The sequence below is a fragment of the Pelecanus crispus genome, chromosome 7 (genome assembly GCF_030463565.1).
Source record: "Pelecanus crispus isolate bPelCri1 chromosome 7, bPelCri1.pri, whole genome shotgun sequence".
NCBI lineage: Eukaryota > Metazoa > Chordata > Aves > Pelecaniformes > Pelecanidae > Pelecanus > Pelecanus crispus.
The window spans coordinates 51,240,247-51,259,808 of record NC_134649.1 but is presented as its reverse complement, the minus strand read 5'-3'; the positions used below and the strand labels follow the sequence as shown (position 1 = coordinate 51,259,808).

Sequence of the window (19,562 nt, the reverse complement as noted above, 5' to 3'; positions counted from 1 at the left end):
ATCTCACGAGATCTTCGAAAGAAACGCGTGCCAGCAGAGAGGGCAGCGAGGAGCACCGCCAGCTAATGCTGAGCAGCGATCCTGCCGCCGGTCTGACTGTTGCCAGGATTTTACAATCGTTGCAGCGTATAGGATTTCACTTATTATATGTAGTAGTGTAGCGGATGCAGGGAGTGAGAAGTGAAAAACATCAAAAGCGGTCATATGGCCAGGTCTCGCTAGGCAAGGATTAGGTTTAAAATATGTCCTTAAAGTCAACAATCTTTCTAAATTTTTAGTTTTCCCTTTTTTTGTATTTAACCTGCTTTTGATAAAAACTGATAATTAATTAATTTGCCAGTGTACATGCTACAAATGCTTCTGGCAAAATACCTGCTTGGAGCGCCTTACAGTTCTTATACCTCTGCCACCATGGAGCGGTTTGCAATACGTAATTGTAACCCTCTTTCAGTTCTTTTTGTTCATATTTAGCCCTAGATTTTTGCATTAATTGCAAACAGTACTGTCAGAGCTTTTAATTTACCATTTCTTTATAATCTGCATATATTTTACAGTACAAAATTTACTGAAAACAAGAGAAAACTCTCGTTTTCAGTATCAAACTTTCAAACTTTGGCAGTTTTCTATACTTCTTGCCTCAGAAATCATGAACCTTTCAAGTACCATTAAAGTAACAATGAATTTCTTACCCACCCTGTGGCAAGGAAAAGCTGAAAACTGTGATATTAATGCAGGTACAAGGTCAAAAGACAGGAAAAAAACTAAGCAAAAATATCCAAAGTGTATTATTATTTAAAATATCACAATTCAAAGATTGCCTTGGGACCTAACTGTTTTAGCAGTAGTACTATTTCAACAATAATAGTTAAATTTATGTTTTTTTCCTTTCCCTTTTCCCTGCTTACTGTCCCTCTGACACATACTTAAACTCTCTGTCATGGGAAGATGATCAGAGCATCTCTGAAAGTCATGTAAGATGAGACTGAAATTTGTGTTGCATAGAATTGGAGAAAAGCAGGCAGAAAGGACGCTTCTTTCCCTTGGGTATTGGAAAAAACCTGTGAAATCTTTTAGACTATTTGCCTCATGGCAAAAGGAGGGGAAAGAATGCATCCGACTCTGTGTATGGCCTCAGTTTCGCACTAAACGTTATATGTAATAAAAAGTTTTACAAGGGAACTGAAATGTACTTTTTCAAATGGAGACTAGAATGGTCCTATGCATTCCTGTTGTTCAGCCTTCACTTTCAAATAATGAGGCGCTGGCAGGACGCTGTACTGCTGCGTGCTCTCCTTGAGCCCTCGGACACTCAGCGAATGTCAGAATAATTGTTTATTTCTCTGGTGTTTCTCACCTTCAGCCGTGACCCGCCACTTCCTGCAGCAGCGCGCTCCCAACGCACCGTGCTCAGCGGTTGTGCCGAGCGGGAACTTTCAGGCTGGTCCTGACCTCTCTCGCTCTCAACTCACCGCTGCTCCCACCACAGTCAAATGAGACAGTGCTATGACTCCGACTGAAAACTGCCCACATTTTTAATGTAGTTGTCACAAGTAAAGGACAACTTTCACTCACTACTTATCTAGCTGAGTAACTAGTAGGAGGCTCCATTTTCCAATGGCTTAGAGCCAGCTGGCGTTTTCTCTAGTCTCTTTTTTATTCTGACGCAAAGGAGCACTCCAGAGCAGAAGAAATATACTTTCTTGCATATGTTGAGCATTTCTCCAGAACTTTACCTATCTGTAACATCCAGTTTCATTGTTTTTTTTTTTAAACCTATTTTATCAATAGGAGTTCTTTAATGACCAAAATTTTCTACTATAGCGTTTATGCACCTGCTTTAACAATTCTAATTGAACAGGCTTTTAATGTCAATTACTTCCTTACACCTGTCACTGCCTTGCCCTTTGAATACTCAAGCCATGAGTTTGGCTGAAGAATGAAAACCAAACGATACCAGAAATATTATGAGCTATTGCATTCCAATGACAAACGATATATAATCAAATTGTTTTTATGCTAGAATACCTCTAAGTTAAAAAAAAAAAAAACAAAGATAGATACACAGGTGGGCTGATGTTACTACTAAATTAGTCCATGGTAGGGTCTTGTGAGCATTTGGTAAGTTGACTCTTACGACCAGCCCAGCTAAATGAAGGTGTTATTTAACACGCTCACAGTCACTGCCGTGCTGGTTAAAAAGACGAGACAAAGCAGCAAGCTCTGTAACAGTACTGTCAGACCGTGGCAAGCGGATTAAATGTGGCATCAGGTGTGACTCAGTGGTCCCTAAAACCAACCTTGTCAGCTATTTGTGAGAGATACTTTTAAGTGCTCCTCATCTCGGAGAGGAAGTTGCTAAGTTTTTAAACCTGACGTATGGGGGGGAAAAAAGGTGCTCATTTCATGATTTGTCAGTAGGAAAATCAACACTTAGATGGTATGTGAGAGCTAAAATAGCTAAATAGTTGCAGAATTCATACCACAAGAAAATGTATCCACATTGCAAGAAAACAGCTGTGGGAGGAATAGGGGACGCAGCTGCGTGAACACGGTTCTGCATCCAACTTTGTATTTGTGTTCAGTCCCTTCCTCTCCCACACTTCTTGCATAACTTTGGAAACCCAATTTCATCTGCAAAATGCAAGTAGAATTTCCTTTGTTATCTTCTCTAGGGAAAGTATAAGATTTCAAGCATGGATTGCCTCTTGCTATACATTAAGCAAGAGGAAGTCATTATTTAAAAAATAAAGTACTTCCTACTCGTAGTGGCAGTGCAAATAGTCAGCTACTGGTGCCAGAATCAAATGATAGTATGAAGTTGTGAAGCTACACCCAAATAATGTACTTTGGTACTAAAAAGCAGAAGCTACAGTGCCTAACTTAGAGACAGCTGCCTGGCGTGGAATCCAAAAGTCCCTGCCTGGCCTCTGCTCTGCAAATGAGGCATTTGCCACCTCAGGAGGGGATTGAGAGCAGCTGGCCTGCTCTGCAAGGACAGCACCTGTGCTTAAATGAAATGTCGAAGCTGAAGAACTGAAGCAGGGTTTGTAAAATTCCTGTCCTAGGACTCACATACCTCAAAGGTTCAGGGAAATGCCACCTTCTACTTGGGATTCTGTGGGTAAACGCACAGAGTCTTCCAAAGAATTAACTAAGTTAATGAGGGAAAGGTGGTAGAGAGACTGTGTAGATATGTGACTGCAGATGGCAGCACATAGTTGAAGGATGGTCTCCACCCTGACAATTGTTTCTGCATTTTTATGCAATTTAAATTGAACTGTCATTGAGGAGCAATCCAATGCTCCCTGCTTTGGGTGTACCCTCATCAGTCAGGATGTCCAGGGACTGACAGATCTTTGGTTCCTTTCTACACGGTAAGAAACCACCCTCAAGTTAATCTTCAAAAGAGTGGACAGAAAATGTCCCTCAGAAACTGGGCTGAACCACAGCAATTTAACACAAAGCATCCACAACTAATTGTTGCCAATCAGGAGCTGCTCTTTAGCTAAGGATTTAAGTTGCCTTGGAATCCAGTAGATGTAACTAAAAGTTAAGCAAAGACAGGATACCCCTACAAGCGATGAGATCATGAGGTAGTGTTCATGTGTTTGTTTTTGGCAAGTCAAAGGTACCTAAGTATGCTTTTCTGTCTGCCAACACGCAGGAATCCAAGGAATCTGATCGATTAGCAGTGAGAAACATTGTACTAGAAACGTATCACTGACTGGCTGTATACTGGAAGAAGTCACAGACTAATGGAATAAATTTAAATTATTCTAATAAGCAACACCAGAGATCACAGACCCCACATAAATCAGATATATACAGAATGTTTCCGATATGTACAGATCTGTTAAACCTAATACCTACTACATTACAAGAAAAACCATGCAGTCAAGCGGGCCAGCTTTCTGCAACTGGCTGGCGGTACTGCCACGTTAATCATAACGTAGAGCATCGCAGGGACATGAGGAGAGAAATTCCTCTCGGATATCTGTAGGACCCCACCGGCAGGAGCACAGCATGGCACCCTCTAACCTAAGGGCTCCCTAGCAGCTGGGCAACTACTGACGTCCGCTCCCGAGGCCTGCACAGGCTCACTTTTCTCTGACACAGATCTGCAAAAGGTGGTAAAAGCAGAAATGGTAACGTAGCTACGTTCACACACAGACACTGCCTAAAGTTGTGGTCCCCACAACGCAGTCCTGCAGCAACAGGGGGCTGACGTTTGTAAACCCAATCCAAAAGCATCTGTTACTGTTCAACTAGAATGACTTTCAGGAGTATTGTGGGAATACAGGCATACAGTCACAAGCACCATGAAGTTATTATTAGAGAATTTTGAACGAAGTTATTATTAGACAGAATTAGAGTAAAAAAGTTAGCATGGATTTACATTTTCATGACAAAGATCAATTCATACACTTCAAATACGTAAGAAAAACAAGTCTACAAAAAGGGGAGACATTTCATACTTACAGAATACGTTGATATTCTCAGTTTCACAGCTGTGTTTCTTAGACTGTGTAACTGGAAAGAAACGTATGCCACAGAAATAACCTGCTATCATTTCCTATCAGTCTGCTTCTAACATTGAACAGCACTACATCTGTTAGTTGATGGAAATTCATGCATCTGCTAAAAGCAATGCTGCATTGAATTACATGTGTACATTCACACAAATATACATTCTAATTGAGGTATGGGGGGAACAGAGTACAGGTAAAGAAGAGTTTCCTCTGCTTACCTAGCCTGTAATAAAGCACGGATCTGTCTGTGAGCTGGATCTAGCAATGGGCCCGCAGGAGCTGATACGGTCTGCTGTCTGTTCCTTAGGAGATACTAGCGACTCGAGTGGTCCATGCTCCCTGAAAAGGCCTCCCACTACGACCTGAACTACTGCACTGCGATGGGAAAAGGCGGGACTCAAAGCATCTACCTTCTACGAATGCTACCTGCTATGCCTGTGCGGGAAGCTGGGGAAGCAGCTGCGGAGGAGAAAGGTGACCCAAAACTAGGATCCGGTCTATGTGGCTGACTAGGTTGGATCACCTTGAGATCAACTAGGCAAGAATCCAGTCGTGAAGGACAAATAAGGCATTCAAGGTATGATCCGTGTAAAAATGTGTCAGCCTCAGAGTGGGTATGACGTGTTTATAAATGCAAAGGTAAGAGGCAGAAAAAACCCCAAGCATTTACACGTGTCATCTTTCCACCAACACCACGTTTCAGGTCAGGTCCTCAGAAGGTGGCAGGGGAAACCCTCGCATACACCAACACCCCCCACGCTTTGTGATTCACAGGCAAATCTAGGCTAAGTGTGAAATTCCATCAGAAACAAATTATTCAAGCAAAACTGGTGTTGATCTGCCACTTACGATCATTAGAGTCTGGATTAAATTAATCCTTGGTGTAATTTACTTTCTAATAGGATGAAAGTTAATCTGTATGCGTATTCTCCAAATAGGTGACCTGATCTTACGTCCCTATGCGGTGTTCCGAGATAGTCCAAAATAAAATTCTGAGCTTCATCTCTGCAAGGCCTCTGGAGTCATTGGTTTGTGATACACGTAACGAAGAACAGAACTGAACCATCAGGAACCTGGCGTGCTTTTTCGTGCTGCTGACTCTTTTGGATCAGACTTACCATCATCAATTTAACTGAGTTTATCGTTCAGAACTTAAAATACAGATGTTAGTTTTTGGCATGTTTCGTGGTGACTATCCCTGCTTAAACTCAGTGGGTTGCTATTTCAAGAGTCTAGAGCGAGTAATCACATTATTCCAGAATTCCATTGCTCAGCGTTTCACTTCTCTCCAGAGAAAGCCGCTGAAGATCCTTCCTAACATCAGGATGATCTTCCAGCTCTTCATACAATGATCGAACAATGTCCAGTTTCCTGTAGTCCATCGGTTTGACCAGACTGCGAACAACCTGGAGACATCTCTCTTTCAGGGTGAACACTGAGGTTAAAAACAGAGACACACACACGACCTCATCACAAAGGCTCTCCATAGCTGCTGCCTCAGAGACAGCACTTCTCCACGCATGTGAGTACAGAACACGACACGTAGCAGCGTTATTCACAACAGGCTAAATTCACCAGAAAGAGAGGACAAGAACTTGTTTCCTGTCGTGAGGCACCCTACAGAACTCATGAGAGACATCTATAAATGAGAGGTCTGTCAATAGCTCCAATCAACGCAGTGCAACAACATGGCTCTATCTAGAAACCCTCACGATCTCTTCCTACTTTTGAGGTAGATTTTATTACTTGAGTACTTGATTTCTCACTAGATCCTTACATGGAAGTCCAAAGAGACAAAACTCAACGGTTTCCATGGCATACCTGGCAGCGTGATGTCTGCTTTATTCACGTTGGGAGCTGCTACGAACAGCTCCTGCTGGTTGACAAGCAGTCCATCGTTTGTCCCAGCATCCCGGAACAGCCAGAGGTGACCTGGGAGAGAACAAGGTGCAAGGGCAGTGGAAATTTTTTTTACAATGAGGGTGGTGAAGCACTGGAATGGGTTGCTGAGAGAGGTAGCGGAGGTCCCATCCCTGGAAATGTTCAAGGTCAGGTTGGACGGGGCTCTGAGCACCCTGGTCTGGTTGAAGCTGTCGTGCTCGCTGCAGGGGTTGGGCTGGGTGAGCTCTAAGGGTCCCTTCCAACCCAAAGCATTCTGTGATTTTATATTATGCTTTATGAGGGACACCATAAGGAATCATCTGCTCTCCAGCAGAGCTCCTGTTTAGAGGCCACCGGGGGATGTCACCGAGGAGGGGACCGGAGAGGGAATGGAAGCGGTGCAGCCTCCGGAGCCGATACACCCGGTCACGGAAATCAGGCTTCATCTTCCCGGGTACCCACCAGAAGCAAGGCCGCATCCCACCCACCCCAGCTCCCGCACCCACCCCGGTAGCTGTGCATGATCCTCCCGGTGCGCGGCTGCAGGACCGGGTAACAGCGCGGCCTGCCTTCGAAATCCACCCAGATGGGAAGGACGGAACGGGGACTGCGGTTGTTAAAGACGACTTCGGAAAGCTCACGGGTATTGACGGATCGCAGGCACGGCCCGCTGCCCCCCGGGCCCGGCGGCGGCGGCATCCCCTCGCCCGCTCCCCGCCGGTCCCGCCCCGTCGCGCATGCGCGTCGCCGCTCCGCCGGAAACCGCCCCGTCGCGCATGCGCGTCGCCGCACCGCCGGAAACCGCGTCGCCGCGCATGCGCGTCGCCGCACCGCCGGAACCGCACCGCCGCGGCGGGGAGCGGGTAGACCTGTCCTCCCTGACGATACTTCCCTTTTTCAACTCTCTGACAAGATATCCCTCAACCCGCAGCGTGAAAAGGCGTTTTAGCACCTTTTCCCTCCACAACTTAGTGCTGAAAGTACCACGGCGGCGCGTGGCGTTGGGTCGACGATTGGAATGATGATCTTAAGGGTTCCTTTCCAATCTTAATGATTCCTCGTTTTTACTGTCATGATAAAATAATCCAGCCACCAAGCCAGGAAATGTGAAATTGCTACTCTACCCTTAACTGGTTGAGTGGTGGACTTGGTAATGTTAGGTTAATGGTTGGACTGGATGATCTTAAAGGTCTTTTCCAACCTAAACGATTCTATGAAAACAAGACTTAGATGAAGAATCCTCTTGTCATTTCTGCACCGGCCCTCTAGCAGCCCGTGAGGGAAAAGTGTATATAAATTGGTGGAGAATGACCCCAAAGAAGCCATCACCCGTCAGCTACACTTTTTCCCCATTACAGCTGAACGTGTAAGAACTGTGAGGGACACCTTGCCGGCCCTTGCTCAAAGCAACTCGCTTGCTTGCCGGCCCTTGCTCAAAGCAACTCGCTTGCTTGCCGGCCCTTGCTCAAAGCAACTCTCTTCCCCGTTTTCCTTCTAAGAGAAAAAAACAGTAAATTCACATCGTGGAAGGAGCAGGTATTTCAGGTACTTACTGATGCTGTGAGAAACCGTGCGGCGCTGTGAGATTACACAGCGCATATAAAGAATGAGGCTGATTGTCTTAACTGAAAAAAGCTGTTACTCCTCAGCGTCTGGTACCAATCCTCCATAAAAACAGAAGTGCCATCTTTAAGAGAAACTGCTTTAAATTGTACCACTCGGAGCACACATTTACATTTAAAAGAGCAGAGATATCACTGTACATCTTCCCACTCCTGCATTCTTTAATAACTTACGGTTTGCTATGAAATATGACACAATTATGTGAGGCCATACATTTTAGTGTGGTGATGAGTATTGAAAATCACGTATAAATTCTCTGCAGTGGTCAATAATCTTAGTTCCCATCTCCTGATGTTAGTTAAAGCCTAGTTTGCTAAGTCACATCAATCTGATTTGAATCTATTTAATGATAGCTGCGGTTTAAAAACCAAAATGCGACCCTATCACCTTTCAGGCCAAAAGGGATGACTGGCACTTTACTAATTGCATTCTGATCTTTAACTCAGGAAAAAAAAAGTACTTCAAAATGCACACTATAAGGTCTTAAAATGTTACTGTGCTTGGCTTTCCTTAAAAAAAACAAAAAACCAACAACAGTAACAGACCACCAAGGTGTTAATGCATATTAAGAACGTAACACATCCAGTCAAGTTCTAGAGTTCACTAGAGCAGGAGTGTTTAGATAGCCACCTCATGCAATAACTGTGTGCATCACCCTGACACTGTCATATAAACCATGCAGTGTGGGAAAAGAATTAAATGTACGCTGTTGGCACTGTTTTATCCAGAAAGACAACTGTGTAGTAATTAAAGGGCTGCATTAGCCTCTACTGGACACGGACCAGAAAAAGAATACAATTAAGACTGATCTCTTATGCAAAACTTCTAAAACTTTAATACTTGTTAATTCACCTCTAAACACTTAGCATGAATACGCTTTAATGAAGATGGCAAACTGGTAACTTAGTGTTTTCAGCCTCTGATGAGCCAAGAGTAAGAGGCTTGAGAAATCACAGTATGTTTACAGAAGAAAAAATATTTGCAACTTCAAGTTATTCAATAGGTAATATATTTTTGTAAATACTGTGGCATAACTACAGCTGTTAAATCACCTAATAAATTTAAACACCTTGCCACCCTGATGTGTCTATAGTAGACGCTGAAAACGTGAACTTTTTAATGTAATTGCTAAATTATCTCTGTTCTGAAATAGTAACTACAGACAGTTTGCTAAGGCTGTGTGTGTCACCCCCCCTCACCCAGGGCAGTGGTACATTAAAATATGGATTAGAGATTTGCTAATAGTTAGCACTAAGTTGAGGTAACAGGTCAGAAAAACAGTAGCATCAGCATACTGTTTACTAATTGGCATTTGCTTATCAGACCATAAAAAGCAGACAGTGGTTTATTATTGTGGTTTACATTTGAGCAGTGGTATAAATTAGAAAACTTCAATTTGGAAAAATCCTACGTTAGAGATACTACCTCTAAACCCTTCAAGATGACAGTCTTAGTAGTCCTGTTAGTCATTTTAAGATACATATATGATTTCTACGGTTTGGGAAATAAACTGTTACCTCCAAAGCTGCCTCAACATCTTTTCTACAATAAGCAGAGGAAATAAACATTTAACTGAAAAATACAATGGATGTGGTAGAGAAGACTCAGGCAAAGGAAAGCATTACTAATTCCACTACTGAATTTCAGTTTGGGTGGCGGGGAGGAAAGAGGTGATTTAAATAACAAGGTTTCAGAACACGTAGTACAACTGGTAGGCTCTCAAGTTGATCCCTGGTTTAATATTCGTGTTACACAATTTCTACATAGGAGGTTTGGGTTTTTTTCTTAGGAATTGGCAGACCTGTGCTCTCAGGCGTCTGCTTTACCAGACTGCTGTTGGACAAATTCTGGAGGCGTCTCTTGTCTTCTTCCACGCAGGTTACCAGAACGATCTTTTTTCTTCTGCTCTTTCCCAGGTGCGTTTCAGAAGATACACTGCAGCATGAAGTCCCCCTACGTTCACCCATACGGTCTGACCTTTGCGCCAGATGTGTCCCATTCGTGACAGGGCCTACAATCCAAAAAAACAGCCAAAGAGCGGTGGCGGCTTCAAGATAAGATAGTAAGGGTAAATTTGCTTTAGAAATTACTTTTGATTATTCTAAATCACATTTGACGGCAACATCAGATGACTCTTCAGGTCCAAAACTGCACTTAAATGTTACTAACTATTGCTCTAAAAATAGATCATCTTCTGTAATGAAGTCAGCTTACCATTTTTTCCTCAATGTATTTTCAAGTGTGAATAGATTTGATTTTCTCTCACAGAACGTACCTTGGCAAAGCATTTCTTGTCCTGCGTAAGCAGCACAGCCCTGCCTGTCCCCGGTGTGCAGATCCGGCCCATCTCCATAAGGCAGGCTGGATAGAGATCCCAGTTCTTCTTCTTCGACCCTATCCTGCAAAATAGATTAAGATCCCCTTTGTGATCACTGAAAAATGGTTAAGTGCTGTTGGTCTTTCAGACATGGATTACCTGCTTCAGGGACCACATTTACTATTAATTTCAACCTGCATGTTTAGAGTACATCAGTACTTCTTAAGTAGGCCCAGTTAAGTAAGGAACTGGAGAGAGCCCTAACCCTGGGCAGGCAAGCACATGCAGTAGCGGCAGTAACCATACCAGCGACACCTCACCTCTTTCCAAATGGCATGTCCGTCACAATAATGTCCACAGAGCCAGTCCGCAAAGGGAGATTGCAAATATCCCACTGAATGATGTCTAAGGGTATGCCCAGGGAAGTACTGCTGCAAGTGCAAAGATGTTTATCTCAGACATGGTTTACTGAGAGTGTTTTTAAATTCAGGAGGTCTATACAGTTAGCAAAAGAATAAATAGGAAAATATGAACAAGACAGTCAATGCATCCTTGTGAAACGGATTTCTTTACGTACAATATGACAGGAAAAGAAAATCACTTGTACTCTTCTCACCTTTCCTTGTTCTCATTTTTCTTTAGTAAAGAACATATGTTGTTTGCTGCTCTCTTTACAGCTTGTGGGTTGTTATCACCAGCAATATGGTAGCAGCTCGGCCATTCTGTAGCTCCCTGGGGGGAAATATTGATAATACACAACATTAGCATCAACATTGCTTAATTTGAAACAAAACAAATAGAAGAATTACTCAGGTATGACAGAATACAGCAAAGTAACTAGAACTGGATGTCGATGATTTTAAAAATTCTGTAACAGATACCTGTTATAGGTATTACACACCTTAAAAGCTCAAAATGCTTTTGGATTTAGTTTCTTCCTGCTACAGCTTTGGGAAGGAAAATGAGGTACTTTACAAAAAGTGTGTTTGAATCTCTTTAGAAGTTGGCTTTTGGAGTTCGCTCTTCAGTTATTACCAAGAAAACTTACACGTATTATTCAGTTGCAGACACTGTCAAGTTTTATTAAGTTAAGAAATAAAGAAAGAATCACCTCTATTGGTATTGCGCCTGTACCACACATGGGATCAACTATGATATCCGTTGGCTGTGGGTCACAGAGTCTGAGGAACAGGAAAAAAGACACGGTGAGAAAAGTCTTAAAAACGTGAATTTCTCTAAGGAAGAAAAACTGAACTATTTTAATCACGCTGATTCTACCCTTCTAACAAAAGAAACCTTCCACGTGATTATTTTTTCCATTCATTAATTAGCATTTTATAAGCAGCAATACAGTGAAATACTTCCAAGAATGTGATACAGTATTTTGAAAACTGGCAAATTTCACAGCAAACGTCTACTTAGCTGGAAAACATCCATTGTTAATTACAAAGCACGCTGTTTCAGCAACTATGCTCCCCCCCCCCTTTTTATTTTTTTAAGAATTAACAGAAACGGCTTTTGAGGAAACAGTGGGGGGATAAAGGATCTAATATCTGAAACAAAATTACTTGTTAGCTGAGAATAGTATAATACTATGCAATCGCACTCACCTAAGCATGCCATAAGCGAGAGTTGACCGAAGAGTTGTGGGTCCAAAATGTGTAATATTTCTCCTGTGGAGACTCTCTTCAGTTAATGCAATGCCCACAACTACTTCATTATTGTGAATATTCAGAAGAACCTAAGGAAGAAACTTGAATTAAATTTCAGGAGTAACAGAAGTTTTCCATAGTATGCCTGGTAAATATTTATGAGAATCTTAGGTGGTAATTTAAAAAACAGGAGCTATGTATAAAAGAGCATTCTTGGAAGAAGAGCAATGCACCACTTTAATGGCAACAACGGACAAAATTCAGGAGAGCATTCACGCATTTTCTCGTTCACACAGAATCTTTTACACAAGACTTCAAAAAGTTCTATAACCATTATGCTGACTTTTAAAAAGTTCTGTTTTATAAGTATGGGGGAGAAGTCGGGTAAGTCCTGCAAGTCACAGTGAAGCATGTGCAAAGCAGCAATAAAAATTATATTCCTGGTCCCCTCCACCATATTAATTTGGAAGGTAAAAATATTTATTGAACAGTGGGCCAGCCCTTAGCAGACCTGCAAGAAAAATTTAGTTTTTCTGCCCCTCAAAAATCGTGGTCCCGCACCACTGATGGACCACATCTGTTGGTTGTCTTTCACAAATCTCTGCCTTCCCCATGATAAGAAATAAACATTGGACGGTTAATGTTAATCCTTTTTGTCCCCTTCACCCATAAAACTACAGCTTCTGGATGGAATATCTTCTGTTAACTTACACCAATATAAAACAATGGAATAAGGAAAGATTTAATGGGGGAAAAAGTAAAGCAGAAGGCGCCTACATGATGTTTAAATATGAACGAGACCAACTGCTATAGGAGAAGGTAATACTCGGTACCAGAACTTTTGCTGTGGTTGAGGGAGAGCAGAAAGCTTTTGAGCACCGGCTCAGCTGCACTGGCTGCAGTGATGTTAACCAGTTAGCCTGGGGAGCAGACAACAGTGTTTGCAGAGCAGAAGAGGGACCCGAGGAAGAGGAGAGGTGCCCACCCCGGGCCGCACAAGAGACCGTCATATGGACAGCCAAAGCACTAGCAAGTGGTGGGATCTGAGGACGCACGTAATGTGCCACTGAAGTGAACGCTTCTGAGGAGGGTGTGAGTTCAGCATTACTGGTTTTTAGCTCCAGAGTCATCTTTTGCAGGCATTTTGGAGATCTCTAAGCATCAGAATTAAGAACTAAGAATTTTTACAATAGCAATGTAGGTATTTCCAATGCACAACACTATACCTCTACGTCAAAGTTAGTCATGTCAGCTTTCCACTGGAAGTGCTCCTGCACGGCTCCACCGAAGTCTCTTGCAGCCTCGTTCGACGTGAAGCAGTGCTTGTCTCCGGCTCTATTGCACGTAACACGGAACTTCAACACCTTCACCTCTCCTTCCCTCGTCTGACCGTCACCAACCTTCGTCTCGCTCCCAGAACCCGCCTGCGATTCGTCTTTAGCATCCGATTGCTCATTGTCATCCTCCTCCTCCTCCTCCTCCCCATTTTGGGATGCCACTCCTTGTGTCTTTTCTGTATCCTGGCCGCTAGCGGGTTCTACACCTGCAGCGTTTTGGGCACAGTCCTCCTGTTTACTAGTGTCTTTTTGATCTGTTCCTTCTTCTTCTCCATCGTCATTCAACTTCTCTTTGCTTGCAGTACTCTGCGGATTATGTTTTTTGCGTTTTGTCTTTTTCTTTTTTAAACTGTTGTTCAGCTCCCAAACTTTCAACGGATCGGTCCAAGGCAGTTTTTTAACCAAATCTTCCAAATCCTTTAGAGCATCTTCCTTTAAAAGACAGAAGAGTTGTGTTTTGAAATCATTCCATCCCTTTAAAAGCTATCCTTTTTTTAAGCCTCTCAAATTAGTTTCCTAAACATGTCACCCACTACACATTTAAGCAAAGCTTAGAGCTTTTTTGTGCAATTTTTGCCATAACTAAACTGAATTGCACTTAAAGTCACAGGACCCATAGCATTTCATCATCTGTCTTGTCAAGTAAACATCTAACACTAAATTAAGTGACCAAAGTGATACTTTACTGTCCTGTGTCTAAGCCTGACCTACAAGCACAGTATCGGCTCTCATCCTAGATTTTGGCCATGCAACATATTTAACTAAGAAAACGATGTCAGACATCTAACACGACTGCACTTCCATTTTACAAGCCAGCAGAGAGGAACTGGGATAATATCACCAATAAAATACCACCCCGCCTCTTCGTGAAACAGAATACTTTCTGAAACTAGTCTTAAAAAAAAAAACCCCACTCCACGACCCAGAACTAATTGAAAAATGAGCACTAACTCACCTTGTTTTCTTTAAATTGATAGTCTTTGAACTCCTGAACAACAACAAATAGGTTATCCACTGACCTTAGCCGATGGACCTAGAAGAAATGAGAAACCAGGGTGGCACATTACTAGCCACGTATCTCTAGGGGACTGCGTTTATTGCAGTGAGTTTTGTCACAGCTAGATTTAAGAGACCGCGGTTTTCCACGCTGGTTTATACGGGGGTTATCAATTTATGTGCAAAGCCAGAGGGAAGGCGTCTTTGCGCCGGTTTAAGCTCCCCATCTCTGACTTCACCTACCCTTGCACAAACCAAATAAATGCAGATACAGCTCTTGAAACCGACAGAGCCCAAGCAGAACTTTTGGAGCGTTTTTTGCGACGAATGCCTTTAAAACGAAAGCCTTTCGCTCACGACGGGCTGGGATCCGGCGCTTTGCACTAAAGCCCCCGTTCGCCTGGGCACCGCCGTGGCTGCGGGGGCCTCAAGGCCGGGCCGGTAAAGCCGCAGCGGGCACGGCCGCCGGGCTGGGGCAGGGGCAGAGGCCGGGGCCGGGAGCGGAGCGGGGCCGGGGCAAGGACCGGGGCCGGGCGGGGCGAGGCCGGGAGCGGGGCCGGGAGCGGGGCGGGGCGAGGCCGGGAGCGGGGCGGGGCGGACCTGCGGCAGGCCCCGGGCCGGGACCTCGAAGTAGATCTTCCCCCGGTCCCTGCTGATCCGTGAGGCCGAGCCCAGCTTCTCCTGCACCTCCTCGGCCGCCGTCAGCTCGAAGCCGGTGGGCACGGTGGCGCCGATAACGGCGGCGAGCTCCGCGCCCTCCTCAGCCGGGGCTGGGGCCTCCCCCGCGCCGCCGGCCGCCGCCGCCTCCGCCATGCCGGGCCGGGCCGGGCCGGGGCCGGGACAACCGGCACCACTAGCGCCACGCGCCGCCGCCGCCCGCCCCTTCCACTTCCGCTTCCGGGCCGCCCGCCGCGCCTGCGCACGGGAGACAGCGCCCCCTGCTGCCCGGCGGTGGCGTCCCCGGCGTCCGCGGCCGCCGCTGCTGGGCCCGGGCGGGAGGAGGCGCCCGGCCCCGGGGCCTGGCCGAGAGCGGGGGGCCCGGCCCGCCGCTTTAGGACCCCGGTGGCCGCGGCCGCTCGTTGCCGGGCAGGCTCGCCGGTGCAGCCGCTGTGGCCCCGCAGGCCATTCCTGCCGGGAGAGCCGGTCCCCGTGGGACACCTGGCTGCGGGGAGCGGGGAGCTGGGCGTGTGCGCTGGCGGGCGGCAGCCGGGCAGCTGCAACCAAGACCCCAGGGCAGGGGGGAAGGCTGGGCCAAGGCCGCGGGCCCGCGCACGCTTTGCTCTCCTCGCAGTAACGCGGCCCCCGGCGTTGGTGGTTTCCTGACGGCGCTGACGGGACGGAGCCCGTGGGCCGCACGCCAGGCTCCAAACCCGGCCGTGGATGGCCAGCAGCCCCCCTCGTGCCCCCCAGCCCCTCGGGGTGCCGGCGCTGCGCGGTGCGGGGACGTTCCTGTTCCTGTTCCCGCTGCCTGCGCTGGGCCGCGCGGGTTTTCGGCTGTGCGGGCGACGTGCTCCGCCAGCTAAGCACCTGCGCGGCACGCGGGCCCCGGCGGCCACGAGAGCTCGCTCGCCTTTGGGTGCGAACCATGGGCGGCCATTTCCTTTTTCTTTCCTTGTTATAAGGAGTACTGAATTTCCTTCATCTTCTGGCCCTTCCCTTTGGCATGTTTCCAGCACTAGAGTGGATTTTTAAATAAAAAACCTAGCTGCTAAATGTTTTTTCGAGAGGCGCAGAAAGAAAGAGAGAGAGGCCACCCTAAATATCTTCCGTGACCGTGACTGTGTCGGTATGACAAAGTGTGAACTGCACGAAGCCGCAGAGGCACTGTCTTCCTTCCTCCTCTCTTCTTCAAACCCATTAGTCCTTACCTTTTCCCAGCATTGGATTTATAAATGTAAACACAACTTGTCCCTGCAGCTTGTTCTTCCGCAGTTGCAGCACGTACTGGCAACAGCACTGTTTGTTTTCGTTTTCCTACGTACGTTCCGATTCCGCTCTGACATTTTAATAACGAGCGGGATGCCTGAAGCACTGCTCTTGCCATTAAGCCTTCTGAAGCATCGCTTTGCTTTCACATGAGAAGTATGTGCGTGAGAGTGTGTCTCAGAGAGGGAAGGTGTGGGTTTTATTCCATCAGTTTATTTTTAACTTGTGATCCGAGTCTTGAAAATACAGAATTAAAACCATGGAATTTGGGTCATAAGCATACTGGAGACAGTTTCTGTGAAATGGCTTCTTTGATGAGAACTTAAAAATAAGCTAGAGCAGAGAGAACCGCTTGGGCACGTTTGCACCTTCTTCTAAACCATTGCTGGCACCCTGCAAGATCTTTTCGGTGCAGTGACAGTGCTGCGATACGGGGCGTGACGGTGGCTGCGCAAGCTGCATAGCCCCGCGCGTTATGTCCCTGGCAGCTGCTGAACGCAGGTGACAGTGCACCTTTACCGCAGTACGTTCTCAGCTGTAGATAATGTCAGTGTGGTTTGCCGGCTGGCGCAACGCAGAGCGTCCCACTCGTGGGCTCGGTGCCTGCAGAGCAGCACGGGCACGGTGCGCACGGCGCTGGGCTGGTGAGCGCAGCTGCCGGCAGTGGCAGGGAACCCACGCAGGCCAGGTCCTGGCACGTGTGTCTTGCTGCTCATGTCAGTTTTACAGATTTTCCTTAGTTCCACGCTGCAACAACGCCTATAGCAAGGGAGAGCCTTGTGATTCAAGTGGGATAACAAACTCGGCTGGCTGAGCTACTTTAAATAGTAGGATTTTCAGCATATTTTGTTGAAGGTGTTTGGCAGACACTTAAATTAATTCCATATGTCTGGCCTATCAGCAGCAGCTCTGACCTTTCCCAGTTGGTCTCAGATTGAAAGGTGAGAACCGGTAATCAGCCTGCTATGCTTCAGCTCTTGAAATCTGTCCAAGCACCGCTCGCAGAATTATTTCCTGCCAGTGGCCAGGTCCTACAGTAGCTGAAGACATCTGTTTGTCTAATACCCGTGCAAGACTGTTTCTTAGAACAATACGCTTTTCGCTTGCAGCTTTCCTCCTAAAAGCTCCTGACGTGCTCGGTAAATGCAGAGCCGACGCATCTTTCAGTTTATATAGGTGGAGATGTTACCTTTATGAATGACAGATGCAAAACCATCTAGACCAGCACAGCATGGCACAATGTGTGACAGTGGGCGTAAGGAGAAATTTTCTCCTAAGGATTCAGGACAAACCCTCCTACGTGGGAGGCACGCTGGCAGTGTAATACATGTAACTGCGTTAACGTTTTTGCTAAGATCTTGAGAAGATAAGGTCCTGCACAGTGAGTTGGAGGATGGTCCCCCCATGTGATCTGAAAGGTGCAGACTCAGCCGTGTGAGTGTCTGAGTGACCTTGGCTGCCGCTGAAGTCGCTGCATTTGTTGAACTCTTATGAGAATTTTGCAGTTGCTTTCAGTGGGAACATGGTGCTGCACTGCGGTGACGGCATCTGCTCAGCACTTTACGGGACAGAAGAGCTGACCCTGGCAAAACTCAGAACGGTTTCTGTGGAATCTAAGTATTTTAATTCTCATTCTTTGATCAAACCCTGGTTATAGAAAGCTCCTGTATTTCAAAGCCTTCTTGAGTGACTATGAGATTAAAAAAGCCCTGGTTGTCAACGGTGTGTTATCTCATTTCTATCTCTTTCTGTAGAAGCAGACCATAGGTATGTTAATAGTTGGTGCTGCATAAATACGTAAGCTGGGACATAGTGTCGCAAATGTAGGTGGAAAAAGGAGCTCTTGCCGTGCTATTCTGTGGGAGTCAGTGCTCAGACTGGTAGTAGCATACGTATTCCCATTTATCCAGACAGCCAATATATTTTTTCCCTATAGACAATATTTGAGCTGTGTTTTGGTAGGAGAGAAGAAATGACAAACTGTCTTCAAGACAAAACTGGCGTGGTGTTTTCATGCCCACTATCAAGCCCCTTTCCCAGAGCCAAGGAATCGAATCGGCTCCCAGAAGAAGAACCGTTCGGTTAAAGCGAGAAGGTACCCGTTGGGTAGATCTGTTAGGCTCATTTACAGACAACAGCAGTTCCTGGTGAGTTGGCAGCATCGATTTCATGGCTGGTTTAGTATGTACCTGAAGAAGAACATTGCTGACCATTTGTCTGGAAGGTTTTGTATGCCGGGTGAATTGGGTCTGTCCATTTGGAAGGCACGCTTCAAATAGCAGGCTGTATCCCAGAGGATACTGTGGTTTCTTTCACTCTTTCTCCCCAGGGTTAACCAACAGAATGATGGAAATAGCAATCATCCAACTAAAGGAAGTGTCCTAAAATTATCCTGGAGTAAATTATTTGTCTCATAATATTGGCACATAACTGAAGAACATTTACAATAAACTTAACTTACTAAAACCAAAAACTTGTCCCATAATTAGGACTATAGGATGAATATAAAAAAAGAATATTCTGGATTTTGCATCGTCACGTACCTCAGAATAAGCATATGACTGTGCAGCAGCTATATGGTTAGTTTGCCACTGACTTGCTGTGTGACTTCAGAAGAGTCACTTAAGCATAATTTGCAATTTTGTTTTTTTAAAAAGCATGGTTTGGATGTCTATGTGATGAATTTGGGTTTTCTTTAATTTTTGTTACTAGCTTTCCACATGAGAAAATTCTGGGTTTCTGCCATTTTTGGGTGTTTGGGTTTTTTTGAAGGTGACCTGTTAGACAACTGGGTGGACTCTTCCAGCTCATACCTAAATGAGGCAACTCGGGTGACAAATCTTTCAGAAATGTGTGATTTTCCAAAAATGTTGTTTGACTATAGACGGCAAAGCAAGCAAACAAAAAACGCAAGAACCTCAAACAACTCAACCAAGTACTTCCTTTCTCAAAAGTTCAGTTGCTACTTTCGGACTGGTTTTGTACCACCATTCCCCTATTTTGCAGGGGAAATTTTTCTCCAGAAAGTCTCTGGAGTCTTTTGGTGAGCAGTCCTGAATTTCAAAAGTAAAAATCAAGCAAATGAATCCTTGGTTGGCTCTAGGACGATGTGAGAAGGATGCACTGCGTTGGGACGAGCTGCACTGTAGCAAGTCAAATTTCAGCAACAAACATGGGGTTGGAGGATTTTTTTAGCGCGGACTGCGCCGGATTGCAGTGACTGGGTGTTTGCAAACCGCTGTCAGTCAGACAGCTTGCAGGAGCAGCTTCCCCTCTGTGCCGGTGGTGAGGGGCTGGCACG

At 45.5% G+C, this 19,562-nt stretch overlaps 2 protein-coding genes across 2 annotated transcripts; both read right to left on the bottom strand.

Moving 5' to 3' along the window:
- Positions 1-5,395: 5,395 nt before the first annotated feature.
- VHL (von Hippel-Lindau tumor suppressor) lies at positions 5,396-16,723 on the bottom strand. Its single transcript, XM_075713996.1, has 4 exons — positions 16,702-16,723; positions 6,917-7,129; positions 6,351-6,461; positions 5,396-5,964 (listed from the first exon to the last, which is right to left on the bottom strand). The coding sequence occupies exons 1-4, from the start codon at positions 16,721-16,723 to the stop codon at positions 5,780-5,782; spliced, it is 531 nt and encodes a 176-aa protein (XP_075570111.1). The 3' UTR covers positions 5,396-5,779.
- THUMPD3 (THUMP domain 3 tRNA guanosine methyltransferase) lies at positions 8,842-15,148 on the bottom strand. Its single transcript, XM_075713760.1, has 9 exons — positions 14,936-15,148; positions 14,295-14,372; positions 13,229-13,771; positions 11,961-12,091; positions 11,462-11,531; positions 10,967-11,082; positions 10,671-10,781; positions 10,309-10,432; positions 8,842-10,044 (listed from the first exon to the last, which is right to left on the bottom strand). The coding sequence occupies exons 1-9, from the start codon at positions 15,146-15,148 to the stop codon at positions 9,913-9,915; spliced, it is 1,518 nt and encodes a 505-aa protein (XP_075569875.1). The 3' UTR covers positions 8,842-9,912.
- Positions 16,724-19,562: the final 2,839 nt, after the last annotated feature.

Bases quoted from the DNA above. Each gene is read 5' to 3' on its own strand.
- THUMPD3 (XM_075713760.1), bottom strand. From the start codon at position 15,148: ATGGCGGAGGCGGCGGCGGCCGGCGGCGCGGGGGAGGCCCCAGCCCCG. The intron at 11,083-11,461 runs GTGATTCTTTCT...ATTTCCCCCCAG, and splicing joins CAGGCGCAATACCAATAGAG to GGAGCTACAGAATGGCCGAG. The intron at 10,782-10,966 runs GTGAGAAGAGTA...TTGCACTTGCAG, and splicing joins AAAAATGAGAACAAGGAAAG to CAGTACTTCCCTGGGCATAC.
- VHL (XM_075713996.1), bottom strand. From the start codon at position 16,723: ATGCAGCTTGCGCAGCCACCGT. The intron at 6,462-6,916 runs GTGGGTGCGGGA...GTTCTCTCCCAG, and splicing joins GATCATGCACAGCTACCGGG to GTCACCTCTGGCTGTTCCGG. The intron at 5,965-6,350 runs GTATGCCATGGA...TTTTAACCTCAG, and splicing joins AGCAGACATCACGCTGCCAG to TGTTCACCCTGAAAGAGAGA.